Consider the following 17,158-nt stretch of genomic DNA (forward strand, 5'->3'; position numbering starts at 1 on the left):
ATATAAATATACATCTCTCAGCAGCCAACAGTATACTGTTGATATACCGGTAACCTCATTCATTGTACAAACCACATTCTCCAGGTTTTGGAGAGGAGAGGTCACTACCAAATCAAAAAGGTCACCTAAAAACATTTGTAGCTGCTGTTTTAAAAACATCGTTTATGCTTTCACTTGATGCTGTGTTGAGAGTTGAAAATCATTGTCAGAAGTCATTTGAGCTGAAATCAATAGCTGCTCTTAAAACCTGTTGAAATGAATGGGCAGGGGAAAAAACCTCAGTGGAATATGCCCATGTCCTCAAAAAGAGTGGCATAGTGAAGCACAACAGACTCAGGTCATCCTGGCTGAGAACTAGTGGCTCTCTGGGGTTTAAGAAAATGACAACTGTTAATACATTTATCATGCACCAGTTGTGTACTGAATTTGGATGGTTGCTCTGCTGTGTACAGATAAAGAGTCCAAGCAGATGCATGTCTTTCAGATGCCGCAAGCACCCACAGAAAAGACTGCTGGATCAAAGTGGTACCTACATAATAATGATGAGGTGTGGTAGGTTCCGTTCTTTGGCTAAAACAAACAGTGAAATGTGCTGTCCTCAAACCAAGAACCCACTCAATGTACACTTGAGGAACTTTGGTGGAGACTTCCGGTGGAGCTGCAGCTGTTTTAACAGGAGCACTGAGGCATGTTTCATTCTGTGCAGATTGAATGTGCTGATCATCTTGAAAATCTTTCCCCACACCTCCAAGTGTGGGTTCTGACCATCCCGTTGTCAGATTTGTCACAGCTTAATCTTACCGGTAGGATTTTTATATTCTGTTTACCTGATTCTGGAAGTTGTTCCTGCAGGTATTGCTTGTGGCACCTGATTGAGTTAGTTGACTATTTTTGGAATTATAGAGCCTCTTAGATACATGGCCCGTGGTTACACACTTCAGTTGTCGCCTTGAGAGAGCATGACTATCTAGTTCCTGCGCTTGACCTTGGGATGAGTGGGAGGTGGGAAGGAATCTGGAATGCCTGGCTTAATCCCTTGGTTTTGCCCTTTTCTTCTTGGTGATCCTTTGTGGTGGTGGTGGTGGCCTCTGTTCTCTTGCACATATTAAATCTCCACAACTGTGGGGATCCTCACTCAGTCCTTTCAGCTGGCTAAGAGGGTTTTGTTTAAAACTGTCCAAGTTATTATTATTTTTTATTGTATGTAGGTGGTTTTGAAATATTAGGAGAGAACACTAACAATGTAGTGCCCATCTAAAAAACACATTTCAGAAGCGTTCAAGTGTAAGGCAGTCATGTGACTAAGCAAGTGGGCCCATGTGATAAGTCAGCCCATCTGGACCAAACCACCTTGACTCTACCATTGCATTCTGCACTCACATTTTTAATAATTCCATTTTGGTTTCCACAGTTCTTTGTATTGGGATTTGCGTGCGTGTGTACATGTGTGTGTCCCAGATCATATAATATACCTGGCTCTTCCCATACGGTTGTTTATGCATGTCAAACAGAGAATTAATGTTGGCTTCATATTGGGCATGAGGCTGGGGTTTTCAGCAAGACTGTTGGCTTGCACGGGATGGAGAACTGATTTTAGATCTTGATGGGCTTGAATTAAAGATGTTTGGATTAACATTGTAAAAAAAAAATCTACTCGTGTTCTTAATAGTAAACACAGAAGATCTTGGCTCCTTCGGTCACCAGATATGACTTAACCAACACAGATTGTCTTCATTGAAGGAAAGAAAGAAAGCTGAACTACCAGGTCTGTTATGTATTTTGATGAGAACATAAGAATAACCTTGATGGATCAGATCAAGGGTCCAACCAGTCTTAGCATCCATTTTTCCACAGTGGCCAGCTAGATGTTTCTAAGCAGTCAACAAGCCAGGTATGAAGGCTGCAGGCCTTCTAGTTTATATCCTCCTGCAAGAGGGTTGTTGCATCTGGATCCAGATGTTCCATTTAACTTACATGGCCATCAGCCATTGTTAAGGAATCTCGTCCTCCATGGAGCCTCCTTTTTAAATCCATATAAACCAGTGGCTATCCTTGTATCTTGTAGCAGCAAGTTCTGTGTTTTCTTTCATGTGTCCTGAACCTTCTACCATTGGGTGACCCAGACAGAGATCCAGTGTCAATGAGAAGAACTTTCTGTAACCCATTTTCTCTTCCTTGTGCATCTTTTTTTAAAAAAATCTCTATCATCCCCCCTCCCTAATGTTTTATATTCTAAATTTTAAAGTTTCTGGGAAACTGTTCCAACCCCATGGTCACACCTTTTCCAACTTGTTGAGATGTGGTGAGCAGAATCATACCCAACATTTCAAGTGACTTTGCACCAATTGATTAGGTTATTTGCAATATTATTTTCAATAAATTTCCAAACAATCCCTAATTGGCTTTTTTATTCCCACTGCACATTAATAGCCACCACAACCTCCAGTATGTATTCCTGGAAACAACTTGATGGTTCAACAGATCCCATCAAACGTGTATGTGTAAAGTTAGGATTATTTTTGGTCCAGTGTGCATCACACAATTTCATTCCCCATGTTCATGGTCAGCATGAGTGTTCACTATCCTTAGTAAATTAAAAAGCATCAGTCCCAATACAGATCCTGTTGGGACTTCGTTGTTTATATTCCCCCATTGAGAGATTTCCCCATTATTATTATTTTCTGCCTCCAGTTCTTTAATCTTACTAATCCATAGGAAGAGTTGCCCTTTTATTCCATAACTGCTAAATTGATCCAGGAGTCTCTGATGAAGGATTTTGGTGAAATATTTTTTAGAAGTCAGAGCAATATAATACCTATTGGATTATCCTGATCTACATGGTTTTTTTGAATCTCTCAAAGAATTCTAAAATGTTGATGAGGCAAGATTTCAATTTGCAGAAACCAATTTGCTGCTTCTGTTTAATAATTCTATCTTCAGTACACTATGCCAATTTTACTGGGATGGATGTTCAGTGAATGGACCTGTCTTTTTCCAGGTCCTCCTGGCTTACTTAAAAAAAATATAATTGTTGGGATTTGACTACTTTTTAATCCTCAGTATGGAGGCCAGTTTGTGTTGAAGCAACGTGCAAATTTTTAAGAGCAACAATTTCTCATTTGGAGTTTTCAAAGAACAGCATGTATGTCATCCAGAAATGGTGACTTGTTAACTTCTAATCTTACAATTAGCCCCAGAATTTCATTTCATGACACTTCCATTTAATTTAGTTCCCACCCCCCAAAATATGATTCATATGCAAGTGTCTGTCACTGAGTTCTTTTAGTGATGTGCAGGAGGTGGTTTGGTTTCAGAGGAAGGAATTTTGTATCGACACAGAAGTGTTGCATGCTTGGTTACTATTAAATCAGATGTTAACCTTGTTATGAAGAGAACTAGACACCAAAAGCAGAGCATGAGGTGGGGCTAATTTCCAGTTAATTTCTCCTCTTCTCCTTAAGAGAAGAGAAGTTAAGATTCTTTCACAGTTTAACGCTGATGCTACTGTTGATACAGAAAATAAAAGAAATGCTCAGCCTTAAGACTAGTCACGAGATGGAACTGCTTTTTAGATCTCTGGGAACCTGCTGTGGGTTGTTTACTACAATCCATGGCTGTATGAATGACACTCCTGTTGTTGATATAATGTTCTATATAGTGTTTATATATATATATATATATATATATATATATATATATATATATATATATATATAAATCCATTCCAGTAGTCAGTAACACATTCTTGTTATGCTCTTTTAATTTTGTTTTTTCAATGGTGTACTCCATCACTGGATAACAATGAGTGGATCTATTGGGGCTCCTGCAATAGTTGCATAGCCCAGCAATGAACTCTATATACTGCAACCCACTCTTTTAAGCATAATTAAAAGGGGAAAAAATGTTGGCACAAACAGAAATAACAAGAAAGCATGTCCATGTATATATATATATGTGCTGACTCAATGGTTGAACCCTTTTTCCCCCCTGCGGGTGCTGAAGATACAGAACCAATGGGGTTGTATTCTAGAAGTTGCTGGCTATCATCTCAGTTTGGAAGACCAACTGGTTCTGAGTCAAGGCACTTAACATTTCTTTTTAATAGGTTTTTTTAAAATAACTATAAGGAGGTCTATCCAAACTGAAGGCAGAAAATATGCAAGACACTGTGAAATACAGGTATGGGGCAAAGATACTGATCCACAAAGACACAGTTTGCCCAAAGTTTGGCATAGTTTACAAAGCATGACAAATTCCAACTAATTAATTTGAACTTGCATAATTGAATTCCCGTCTCAAATGTCTTTGCTGTGGAGTCAGGTACACTATGTAGAACTTAATTAAAGGCTATCACTCATGATTACAAGTTTACCCTGATCCAGAGCTCCGTGTGCACATGGAGTTCTGCACACCTGGCTTCCCTGTTCACCTTAATGGAAGGCAACTCCGCTGAAGTAAACGGGGAAGTCCTTGCTGGAGTAGCACATGTGCTCTATGCACGTACTAGAGCAATTGGAAGGGATTGCTGGACTGGGCCACCTGACCATAAATAAGTGTTGCACAAGTTCCAGATGGCTTTCATTAGATGTGCATGTGGAATGGGTGTGTACTTGTGTGTGGTTGTCATCTTTTACTTTCGTATCCTTTCTGTTGACTAGCAATCCATTAGCATTTTCAATAGGGCTCTTAAGTCCAGTAGATTACGGGTAGTCAGTTGACAAAGCTCTGGTTTACAAAACAAAACCCTTATTACATATTTCATTGCATTTTATAAGTACATAGAATGATTTTTATAGAAATGTTTGTAGTTTATAAATGCCTAAAATAATTTAAGGGCACTTTTCTGTGTGTGTGGATGTATGTCTAAGGTTTTCTTTTCCTTTCCTTTCCTTTCCTTTTTAGGATACTGGTTTTTAATAGTTAGCTTTACAATATGCCAAAAAAGGATCCTGTACCAACTCTTAAATCATGGTTCATTTGTTGCCCCAAATACACAGTAAACCCAGAATATGTTCTGTATCTTCAGTCACCTGGTCTTCCAGAGCCCTCTGGATGGGTGGGATCATCTTCAACTGGTCATTTCACTTATACTGTATGGGTGCAGGTTGGGATAAAACCTCATTGGTTAAGGAAACAGAACCATTGTTGCTGCTACGCAGTCTTTTGCTACAATCCTCAGTACGCTTCTTTGGAAGTAAATTACACTGAAATCCAGGGTAAATGTATCTCCAAGTAAACGTGTTTGGGATTGGAATTATTGTTTGCATTATTTAAGTACCTGCTTTATTGTTGCCTAGGTTGATTGAAGGATTTGACTGCATAGTATGATATCGTGGTGAAAAGCCACTTTCAATACTTATCACTGAAAGAAAGACAACTTACGTTTACAGATTCCTTATCACTTCTATTCAAAGAAAAGGTGGCTTCGTATGCAGCCTGTACAATTTATGTAGATATTTAGCAACGTTAAATCTTTGTTTTAAATGACCATCAAAGGTCCCTATTTATTATTCTAATTATTTAAACAAGAATACCGAAGATTCAATTTCTGTACCCAAATTAAAACAGCTCCTTCTCCTCTTTACCCAAAGGGTTCTGGGTAGTTCTTTTGCCTTTTTAATTTTTTTTTCTGTTTTCTAAACCAGTGAGGTTTGAGAAGAAAGGACTGGCCAGAGTTGTTCTACCTCTGGAACAAAAAAGTTGAAAAAAAACACAGAAACTAGAAAGTGCTGTGGAACTGAATGCATTTGCAAACAACATTTTCCAAGTTACCTTGTTTAAAATATAAAGTTTTTTTAAAAAAATAATAAAAAATAAAATAAAACAGTAATAACATGGCCAATTTATTACATAAAGACTTGCTATGTATAAATTATTCCTAAAGAAATTCCTGTGTTTATATTAAAATGAATCAGTAGATGATGAAAAAAATTCAAAATGTTTTTGTATATTCTGTTGTAAGAATTTATTCCTGTTGCGATATATTCTGGATTCTTTACATTATGAAAAAAAAGAACCTTTTGTCTATTTTGAATGGCTGAAGCTAAGGCTCCTTTAGTTTCTCTTACTCTGCTTTTTTTCTAGTAGTTACAGTACTACATAATTAAGTTAAATAAAAAGAATTCTGTATGCATTTTTGCGTACTGTGTATTGCCTTTTATTCAGAATACAAGATACTTTTAAAAAATGCAGCCTCTTCTAATGAGATGCTCTCCAAATGATGATGATGATGATGAATTTCTGTTAAAGCTACTTTCTTTCTGGGGAGGGGGGCTGTCCACCTTTTGGATAATTCTTAACAAAAGTATCTGCAGTAATGCATCTTTTAAAATTCAAGGTTTTCCTCTTCAGAACCAGAGTTACAGAAAGATTTTTTTATTTGCAAGGGGGCGGGGATTCAGCTTTCCTTTATGTTTCTATGGTTTTCCATAGCCAATTAACATGTGCATGGTGTATTGTTACGGGTGAAATGGAAAACCAGCTCCTATCAGCCCAAGCCAGCTTGGCCGATGGTGAGGGATGATGGGAGTTGTAATCCTAACAACATCTGGAGGGCCATAGGTTCCACATCCCTGCATTATGGTCAAAATACTCTAATGTACACATGCAGCGCCTTTGTCCCAAAGTTTTTTTTCCCATTTCATCCCTGAATATAAGCAGTGTGCACATTGAATCATGAAGGCATAAGTTTGCACACACAGAGAATATTGGATTTTATTGGTTATTTTTTTTAATAGGTATGACTGATGGTATTTTTCACAAAGTCAGATGAAAATGAACATACCTTGTACCGGTAACTTGTGTGTGTAGGTTTTTTGGTTTTACATTATCCCCTGTTTACATTGCTTTAACATCTCTAAGATAACAGTCCGCAGGGCTCTTCCAAGAAGTTCTGCTGTCACCCATTGGGATAGAGGAGGTACGTGGATAAACGCTACTCTTCCATTACCATAGTAAAGAGAGGTATAATAGATGTAATCACAAACGTACCTGCAGCATGGAGGAAAGGTATCCTTAAGACTACACAACATGTATGCTTAATTATAGACTTTCAACAGTTAACTCCATCTTGGTATTCAGGACTAGCTTTCAGACAACGCATCAGAAGAGATAAGGTTGCTAACTGCTTAAAAGCATCTCAGTACAGCAAACAATTTCAGAATATTTGCACAGCTGTGGTTTATCTAGCACCAGAAAATTTGCATTATAAAAATAGTATTATAATCACAGTAACCCAAATTCAGTGATGCATTAAGGCACAGAAGTGCCAAATCCCATTCAGTAAAAGATTCCCTACATCATGAATGGAGAACCTTTGGCCCTCCAGATGTTGCTGAACTGAGATTCTAGTCAATCCTGGCCATTGGCCATTCTTGCTGGGGATAATGGGAAGTCCAGTAACATCTGGAGGGCCACACGTTACCTACCCCTGTGCGTTTAGGTTTGCTCCCAACTTTGAGACTAATGGAGAATCTTCAGGAAGCAGGTTCTCTGCATGCATGGGCCAAGGTGCTAACTTGAGAAAAAGCTGCATCAGATCCACCTTGTGGTTAACTTGGGGGTCCTAAGATCATGTTCCATTAAGTATTGGCCAGTCTACACAGAAGATACTGTTTTCTCAGATCTTTCCAAATTTTGATGTTTGTCTTTCGGGAATATTTCCTAGTTGAATCATGTCTCCCACAACTGACATGGTTTCTCAATACAGCAAGTAATTTACCTTCCTGCATCTCTGGAAAAAATTACATCCATCCCTTCCACCTGAACGTTTTTCCAGACACTCTTCAAATTAATTGTAGAGTCTATTCTTTCCGGGCCTTCTAAGACACAACAATCTTTTTCTGGACAAAATCCACAAGCATCCTTTTCTTTATAGCCTTTGTTCTTCCCACACTGCTCCAGAATGATGATTGCTTTAGAAGTAGAAACCAGGCCAATATGAATCATAACCTGTAGGTTGCCCCACAAGAGATAAGTTTGGAAATAAGTTCTGATATACAATATATAATGAATCTGTGCCCTGGCCTTGTGTGAAATACAGACTTGCTAAAACCTTGTCCCTGGAAATATATGTTTCCACTGTGTTGGGGAGAAAGCCGTGGTCTTTTTGGTCTATTTATTTATTCATTCAAACTATTTGTATGCTACTTTTTAGGTCCAGGCCCTCAGAAAGTAGCATGCATGATATCAGATGCATTAAGGACATCAGATAGATATACAATTACTATGAGAAACGCAAGTAATTAACACTCCTGAAGGGCAGCAGTGAAGAAAAAGTTTTTCTAAGCCCTGTTGCTGAAAAGATGAGATGTAAGTTAGTCAGAAGGAAGTTGAGTAAAAGGGGGGGGGGGCTACTGGCAAGAAGGCAGAACACTGGATGTCTGCTAAAGGTGGTGTAGGTATATGGGTGAAAATGGTCCTGAAGGCAGAAATGGAGAGCCTGTGGCCCTCCAGTTGTTGGACTACAACTCCCATCACTTCTTCCTGTTGGCCATGCTGGCTGGGACTGATGTGAGTTAGTAGTCCAATACCATCTGAAGAGTCACAGATTCCTCATTCCTGCTGTAAGAGAACCTGGTCCCAATATGTTTAGGGCTTTAAAGATTAATCCCAGCAGTTTGTCTAAAAAAAATAATCTTTTGAAGATTACACAAAATATTTTGAGAATCTAAATTTAAAGCTTAATTTTAAATTGAGTCCTCTAGTAATATTTTCACTTACGTGGGGCTGAAGGGTTGCCCATGCTTGACAGACAATCTCTCTTGCTTTTTTGTAAGCCACTGGCAGTTCCATGATGTGTAGGTCTACATCACTTCCAAGACCAATTCTGGCCAGTTCCTGTGTTGAAGTGAACAACTTAAGTTGTGTTAAAAAATATTTGATGTTTCAGAGGAAGCTGTACAGCTAAACTTTGTGGCCCAACTTCTTCTAAACCCCATTTCTTAGATATGGCTGATCAGCATGCAGAAGAAGGAGATGGCCTAAGCAACCATGCACTCCTCATCCTTTTTAAACGCATAAGAGCCTTGTCTGATAGAGCAGAGCTGTTCTCAACTTTTGAAGGTAGACATAACCATGTTTGTATAAGTTAGCAATGCAATGTTTAGGAATATCAAATGTGTAACAGAGTAAATAACCACTCGCCTGGGACTGCGGATGAGCAGCCGTTGTCACATGCCACAGCTGCAGTGGGTCCAGGGAGGCCGCCATCTTCTGGCACAGCCGGGGGAAGAAACGGCTGGCACTGCCAATCTCCGGCCGCATCAGGCCCTTGGGTAAGGACGGACAGTGCCTGCTCCGCCAATCAGAGCCAGTGCCTTGGGGGCTGTGAGCAGCCCACCTCCAGCCTATTTAAGGGGGTGGCTAGGTGTGGGCCAAACGTATGGTCCTCTAGGTGGTCTTGGAGGGTCATTGCTGGCTGGGACTGATGGGAGTTGGATTCCAAAAACTTACGGAGGGCCACAGGTTCCCCAGCATTGCCCTATGGGGAAGCTGCTGCCATGTCATCTTCCATGTTTCCACAATCTGCCTTTCCTGTGTACTAGCTACTAAAACTCTTGTCCAAGCTCTGTTGGCCCTGGCCCCCCAACTACTTGCTGTTTTGATGATTAAATGCGTGTCTCATAAGGCACTTCCCGGGGACATGTCCTTGTTTGGAAGGATCTGTATCTTCCTTTGCAAGTTGGAAGGTCCCAGTGTTTCATTTATTGCACAGAATCCAGGGTGGCACAGAAGGAGCCACAGACTTAAGATTTCCCTGGTACTGGTGTGTGAATGGGACAAGCTTGTTCTTGAAGGTTGGCTTCCTGAGTAAACTCTTACAATTTCCTTGTCAGCGGAAACATTGATTAGCTGTGCTCAATAAACTGTTTGACATAAACAAGCAAACAATTCTTGCAGGCGAAGTAAACACATTAGGAGAACACAGCCAGCTGTGTTTTTCCTGTGGCACGAATGGTCTTGGAGAGGCTCTTGCATCATCTTGCATAAGAATGCAGCATTGTGTGCCTGTTTTTCCAAAAGTAGATCCATGCCAGCTTACAATTAGCATTTTATTTTCTCACACACATTTGAATTTCTCTGTGTTTAATGAGACACTCTTCTGTGACTGGTTAGGCCAGGGTCAGATGGCCGCATGTAACCTTCCCCCCCTCCCCTTTTCCATGCAAGAAACCGAGGCCAAAGAATAGATTGGAAAGCTGCTACTACAGTTTGCTGTCCATGGTAAGCAAGAAGAAAGGTTATTTGATCAAAAGCAGAGGACAGAAAAGGATTTGTAAACTAGATACAACTTTAATGTTTCTACAGCAGGGGTCAGCAAACTTTTTCAGCAGGGGGCCGGTCCACTCTCCCTCAGACCTTGTGGGGGGGCAGACTATATTTTGGGGGGGGGGTGAATGAATTCCTGTACCCCACAAATAACCCAGAGATGCATTTTAAATAAAAGGACACATTCTACTCATGTAAAAACGGTAGTGAAAAATATCCTACCTTTGAACACAAGAGAAACACAAAGCTAAACATGAATATTGTTCCTTTTTGTACTTCAACATAAAGGGCATTCTTACCTTTGCTGCTTCCCAGCTAGAGTTAACAAGATGCTGTCGAAAAGGACCAAAGCCTGAAAGCAAATAAGTATAATTTACAACCTTAAAATTCATAAGTTCCTGATCTTGTCACAATTTGTTCCCTTGGCTAACTTCTGCTGTCTGTTGTTTATTGAATGGTTCTTGAGATTTTTACAGTAAAAGGTTCCCTTATCTCAGCTTCTCAATGACAGATTAGTCTCTATTTCCTATGGTCCCTACAGACACCCTCACTTCAGGTTACAGGCATGTGTTGAAGTTCTGTGTCACACAAATTAAACAATTTACAATTAACACTTGGCTCTGTCAGGGAAGAAACCTAAGATGGTATCTCTTCTGGTATGATACATAAATCCATCCATCTAAAAACACAGTGTGCTCCTTGCTTCAGAACTATAGGGCTCCTTAAAAACTCAAATGCAAATTTTGTCCAATTTTGTTCCTGTTTTGAGATTCTTTTTAAACTAACAAGCTGACAATTTTTTGTGCCTTCCTACATTACACACATTATCTTCTGCCCAAGAGTTCTTGCCACAGAGAGGGAATATCAGTGTATCTTTCTATAAAGAAAAAAATATTGGTGTCCCACCCCTTATATTCAGTAACGCAGGATAGTATGATTGAAGTTATCATATTCCGGTTTCTCAACAACTCTATGATTTAGGTTAGGGGGGAAAAATGAGGAAAGGGCCAAAGACGGCCTAGTGAGTTTCAGGATTGATCAGGAATTTGAACTTGGGACATCAAGTAAAATATTTTACCAGGTATAACACACAGGGAACAGATGAAACATTTGAGAGAGAAATTTATGGTTCTGTATCTGCTTCACTGCTTTTTCAGTAAAAGAAATGGGGGGCTCACCAGAGTTGGACAACATCAAGTTCTGAGCTAGCTGAGTGAAATGTGCAGCCTGCAACTGTGGCTATAAGAAACCTCTGCCAAGGGTTTGGCTGTTCTATTAAAAGAAGTGACTTCATTATGAGCTCTTCAAATATTGGAGTGTTGAAACCAACACAGGGATCATATTGGCTGAATAATATTGGCTACTAAAACCAGAAACTGAGCCAACAATTTTGTTTCAAGCAGGTGAAAAAGTGACTGAGGCATTTAGTGATGACACTGCAGTATCTCTAAATTGCACCTGCACATCTAACAGAAAGATATGGGACATAAAACATAACGCTGCAGTGTGATGTTCTCCTGTTTAGGGTTTTAGCCAGCCAGCAGTGCCATTCCGTGCCCAATAAGCATACTGATTAGGCTGTTTGCCCTCCCCCCTTTTAGATTTCATTGGGGGGCGGTTTCCATATGCAAACCTTGGGGCTCCCCAGACCTGCTGATACCACCCGCTTCTGCATGGGTGGTGCTGTTTTGGATTTAATTTGTTGCTGGTTATTGTAGTTAAGGAAAGGAGAAGAAGGTGATCTCAAAGAGCGACGGTAGTTGTCTTGGCCTATAAGAAAGATCCCAAAGTCTATATTGGACTTTTCGGTTCATAAAAATAGCGTGCAAGCTTTTGAGTTTCCCCAGAGTCTTCCATCTTAAAACTTACCAGAATCAAACATGGATGGCTTAAAAAACACTGCCAGCCTTTTCTTTTCATGCAAGTTAAGGCTATTGATGGCTACTAGCCATGATGGTGTCCTACCTCTACCTTCAGAGGCAGTTTGTATCTGAATACAGTGGTACCTTGGTTCTCGAACAGATTAGTTGTTGAACAAATCGGCTCCCAAATGCCGCAAACCCGGAAGTGTTCCGGTTTGCGAACGTTTTTCGGAAGCCGAACATCCGACATGGCTTCTGCTTGAGTGCAGGAAGCTCCTGCAGCCCATCTGAAAGCTGTGCCTTGGTTTTTGAACAGTTTTGGGAGTTGAACTGACTCCCGGAACGGATTAAGTTCGAGAACCAAGGTACCACTGTATTAGTTGCTAGGAATCACAACTGGGAAGAAGGTTGTTGCATTCATGCCCTGCTTTGCAGGCTTCCATGGGTATCAATCTGGCTACTGTGGTAGCAGGATGCTAGACTCGATGGGCCTTTGGTCTGATCCAGCAGCGCTCTTCTTATGCTCTTATATTCTCTTCCCTATATGTTTTTTAAACATCTAGTCTGATGTTTGCATACGATTTTATGACATTTTGGGTGGCCAAATAAATATATTGCCCTCATTTTGTTGTTGTTCAGTCATTTAGTCGTGTCTGACTCTTCGTGACCCCATGGACCAGAGCACGCAGGCACGCCTTTCTTTCACTGCCTCCCGCAGTTTGGCCAAACTCATGTTAGTAGCTTCGAGAACACTGTCAACCGTCTCATCCTCTGTCGTCCCCTTCTCCTTGTGCCCTCCATCTTTCCCAACATCAGGGTCTTTTCTAGGGAGTCTTCTCTTCTCATGAGGTGGCCAAAGTACTGGAGCCTCAACTTCAGGATCTGTCCTTCTAGTGAGCACTCAGGGCTGATTTCTTTGAGAATGGATAGGTTTGATCTTCTTGTAGTCCATGGGACTCCTCAAGAGTCTCCTCCATTGCCCTCATATAGACATTAAAATTGATATGTATGATTTCGTTCAGGTTTCGGCAACACAGGGTTGGACTAGATGACCCTTGGTATCCCTTCCAACTCTACAGTTCTACAATTCTACAGAAAGCTTAAGTGGTTTTGTCATTCCCACTTCCTCATCCAAGTCACCTAAAACTATGGAGCGTCTGAAATGTTTCTGCATAAGGCTGCCTGGGAGCTATTTTAACAAACACAAAAATAATCTTAAATTGTGTGCTAATTGAAAATGGCTAGATTCAGATTCTCTTTGATGCCACTTCATTCTCAGTCCTGTGTCCTGAGATGGCCTACAGTGGAAAACTATCCAGCAACTCACATGTCAAGCCTATACGTAATGATTGCCTTTAGAGCAGCTAGTGGCGTAACAGTGAGCAAGAGTGTGCAGTGGCATTCCAGGAGAGTTTCAACCTTTTAAAGCTCAGTCTCTCTCTCTCTTAACTGATTGCATCTTCACTGGTGATTCAGCATTAACTATAACTGAAAAGAAAATATCCAAAATTGGCTCCAGGGACTTGGATGTTCCGGAATGCTATTTCAACACACTGTTTATATATTATAGTGTTGGGGTGATAGAACAGTGTGTGTTATTTCCTCTGATTTTTATCTCCTTGTTTTGAAACTGAGAAGTTGAAATTTGACATGTGTTGGCTCTAATTTTGGACCTTGATGTGAAACTGGGAAGCAGTGTTGCTCTATAGCTCTTTTTAGGCAACACTTTTCTAGTTTTACCCTAGAGGCTAAATAGCCCACACAGGAAAAGATATCAACAGATATTTTCGGAAGTGACAGAAATAACGAATGGCAAGTTTTCTTGGATAAAGGATAGCATGCATTTTCTTTTACCCCATTGACATACCATCTGATCATTTTTAGCAAGTTGCAGCAGCGAGCTATTTCCATTTGGAAATGTTGGTATGTCCAGTTGCTAGTTGTTTGTGTGTCTGTGTGTGCCTTTGGAGTTGTTTATGACAAAGAGCAGACCAGTGTATGCACATTCCATGCATGGCTAAAAGAGGACTAAAAAAATTGAGCCTTACCCGTGACAACCACCGTGTCAGAATTGATGTCCATTTAATTTAAATCCTTTACGTTCCAGACACCAATAACCAGCTCACTCTTCACTGGTAACATGCTTGATCACAGCTGACCTTATTATATTCTTTTACCATCTGTTCCAAAATGTCCATCTTCCTATTGGTCAGTGGAAAAACACTTCACCAAACTGGGACTGTTCTGGTTTCACATGATGTGGGATAATTTTAATTACACAAGCCCTGGAATATTGATGGTTACAAAGATCCTTATGCTTTCTCCCCTTTCAACTATGCTGAATGACTTAACTACATAATCTTAGCTATTGATTTCAAATCTAACCTGATTAGAAATAATCCAATCACTTTTATTTTTGTATGTCTCTGTTGCATAGTGATGCTGAATTAATAAAATAAGTCTACCTATTACTTATAAATTTGGGCTTTTATACTCTGCTATAAAAGCCAGTGCTCTGTAGAAGCAATTTTAGTTATATTTTATTTATCTTTGTCTCTATATCTTGCTTTTCCAGGCAAATAGTCTTGTCAAAGTGGCTTACAATATAAACTGCCTCTCTGAGGCAGAGAGCAGGGTGGCATACTGTCATCATAAAATAACATCAAAATAATTTAAATCACAGTTTAAAAACCACAAAGACACTTAAAAATACAGTATAACAACCATTTTCCATTTTAAACTGAAGCATCTATAGCTACTACAGTATAGGATTAGAACCAATGGTTGCAAATCCAATGAAGCTGATTTTGGCTAAACATTAGCAGAGCTTTTCCAATGGACCTAAATTCAGCCTCGTACTTTTTAAATGGGTCTCGTTGGATCTGGCTTAATTTGAAACCATAGTATCCCACCTCCAGCCAATCCCATAATGCATTTGGTTGTATGTGGGTTATGTATTGTTAATGACTCCTATTTGGTGTCTAGCAGCTATTGTACAAAGTGCATGCTAAAAAAAAATTGAGAGCATAAGAAGAGCCCTGCTGTATCAGCCCATCCAGTTCAGCATCTTTTTCTTACAGTGGCCAACCAGATATTGATGGGAAGTCCACAATCAATATCTGAGCGCAGTACCTAGCAAGTCTTACTGAGAACCCTTGCTGCCTCTGACATTGGAGGTAGAGCATAAACAACGCGGTTAGTAGCTATGGATGATAGCATCATCTCCATGAATTTGTCTAATCCGTTTTTAAAGCCACCAAAGTTAAAAGCCATAAAAATTTCCCAAGTTGGCTAAAATAGGGACAGTTGGAGTGCATGCTAGTGCTGTTCCTACATTGCTGTGGACACTGCAGCTATTAAATCATACATTTATATGAGATGGACCACTACCATGTGTTGCATGTGCAACTACCTATGAAACGTTCCAGAAACTGCAGTTCGTTTGGGATATGGCTTTGAGACTGCTAGATGGGAACAGGTGATATTTATTTATTTATTTATTTATTTATTGCCATCTTAACTAGATCCCAGTTCATTTGTAAGCTCCACTCAACGTGCTGGCTTTGACCTTTTAAAGCCCTTGGGAGCAGGGCACCAGAAATACTATCTTGTTCTACATGTGAACCTTGAGATCTTGGGGTCCAAATTTCCTCCTCTGCGGGAACTGCAGGAGCCTTTTCAGTGGTGGTACCCTGGTTTGTAGGGTGTCTTCCCCAGAGTCTTGCCAGGACCTACTTTGCTGTTATTTCAGCACAAGGCTGATTTTTTATATTTTCCCACTTTTTAAATCTGCTTTAGCTGTCAGCTTTTACTCTGTGGTTTGTGTTTCTTTACCACAATATAAGAATACCCCCCCCCCACAAAAAGCACCCTCCTAGTTTTGTCTCACTGGAGGCTATTTTGTGGTGAATACATACAAACCTCCTGTATCTGTCTGTCACGTGTATTTATTTAATTTTTAAGTGTTTTTTGGGGGGGGGTTTGAATTAAAAGCAAAATGCACATACAGTGGTACAGTACCTCGGTTAAGAACTTAATTCGTTCTGGAGGTCCGTTCTTAACCTGAAACTGTCTTAACCTGAAGCACCACTTTAGCTAATGGGGACCTCCCGCTGCCGCTGTGCCTCAGAGCACAATTTCTGTTCTTATCCTGAAGCAAAGTTCTTAACCGAGGTACTATTCTGGGTTAGCGGAGTATGCAACCTGAAGCGTATGTAACCTGAGGTATCACTGTAATTTGTTTTCGCAGGATGGTATTTTTCTGTGGGGAATATACACGGCTTCCCATCCAAGAGCCAGCAGATTTGTCGCAATTGCTTTTGAGAGGATTTGTGGAGAACAGCAATTGCCTCACGGGAGGCTATTTCCCCCCTCTTCCCGCCGAAAATGCTAAGGCAACCTAGATATGCACTCCGTTCGTTGACTGAGATTTCGACGGTCGAAGTGGGTGTGAACGGCTGAAACCATGAGGGAGAGAGTTGGCGATGGGCGGCTCCGAGGGCCGGCGGAGGAGGAGCAGGAGGGAGGCGTTAGAGCCGCCCCGGAGGAAGTTATGATGGCGGCTGCGGTGGCTCCTCAGAAGCGGGCGGGAAGCGCCGCCTCACCCCGTGCGGGTAAGAGGGACTGCGAAGCGCTGGCTCTCGCTTCTCTCGGGGCTTCATTCTCACACGGCTTTCAGCTTCGGGAAAGGGGTGTTTTTGTTTTCGTGTTTTGATCTTTTTTTGAGGTGTGTGTGTTTCGTTGTGTGCATAATTTAATCCGTTTACAGCAACAAGGACAGCGACTAAAAGCACAGCGCACTTCCCTCTCCTTTCGCGCTTGAGAAATCAAGACCGCAACTGTGTGCCCAAGCGTACGTTGAAAACACATCATCCCTCCCCCGCAAAGAACCATGGGTCCTGTAGTTTACCCGCACCGGGAAGCTAAAGTACCTAGCGCCCTTAACAAACTACAATTCCCAGGGTTCTCTGCGTGAAAATATATGTGTTTCACGCGCAGAAATCCTGCTTCCTCCCCGCACCCCATCC

At 40.7% G+C, this 17,158-nt stretch overlaps 2 protein-coding genes across 4 annotated transcripts in view; one reads left to right on the plus strand and one right to left on the minus strand.

Annotated features, from left to right (window-relative positions):
* Window positions 1-6,712: 6,712 nt before the first annotated feature.
* PGPEP1L (pyroglutamyl-peptidase I like) lies at window positions 6,713-15,774 on the minus strand. Of its 2 annotated transcripts, XM_033167841.1 has the most exons (6): window positions 15,757-15,774; window positions 14,180-14,333; window positions 10,569-10,621; window positions 8,722-8,838; window positions 7,721-7,950; window positions 6,713-6,990 (listed from the first exon to the last, which is right to left on the minus strand). In XM_033167841.1, exons 2-6 carry the CDS (start codon window positions 14,211-14,213, stop codon window positions 6,822-6,824), a joined length of 603 nt encoding a protein of 200 aa, XP_033023732.1. In that variant the 5' UTR covers window positions 14,214-14,333; window positions 15,757-15,774; the 3' UTR covers window positions 6,713-6,821. The 2 variants fall into 2 exon arrangements, with proteins under 2 accessions (XP_033023732.1, XP_033023733.1); XM_033167842.1 differs by lacking the exons at window positions 14,180-14,333; window positions 15,757-15,774 and adding an exon at window positions 11,448-11,783.
* Window positions 15,775-16,617: 843 nt separating this feature from the next.
* Window positions 16,618-17,158, plus strand: part of FAM169B (family with sequence similarity 169 member B) — a 39,966-nt gene continuing 39,425 nt past the window's right edge. For both annotated transcript variants that reach the window (XM_033167377.1, XM_033167376.1), the window contains exon 1: window positions 16,618-16,744. In XM_033167377.1, coding sequence (XP_033023268.1) covers window positions 16,684-16,744 — 61 coding nt within the window. In that variant the 5' untranslated portion in view covers window positions 16,618-16,683. The remainder of the gene's footprint in view (window positions 16,745-17,158) is intronic.

The sequence above is a fragment of the Lacerta agilis genome, chromosome 13, assembly GCF_009819535.1.
Source record: "Lacerta agilis isolate rLacAgi1 chromosome 13, rLacAgi1.pri, whole genome shotgun sequence".
Taxonomy (NCBI): domain Eukaryota; kingdom Metazoa; phylum Chordata; class Lepidosauria; order Squamata; family Lacertidae; genus Lacerta; species Lacerta agilis.

Bases quoted from the DNA above. Each gene is read 5' to 3' on its own strand.
- PGPEP1L (XM_033167841.1), bottom strand. From the start codon at position 14,213: ATGGACATCAATTCTGACACGGTGGTTGTCACGG. The intron at 8,839-10,568 runs GTAAGAATGCCC...ACTTCAACACAG, and splicing joins CTAGCTGGGAAGCAGCAAAG to GAACTGGCCAGAATTGGTCT. The intron at 7,951-8,721 runs GTAAGTGAAAAT...GGCAACCTACAG, and splicing joins GGGCAACCCTTCAGCCCCAC to GTTATGATTCATATTGGCCT.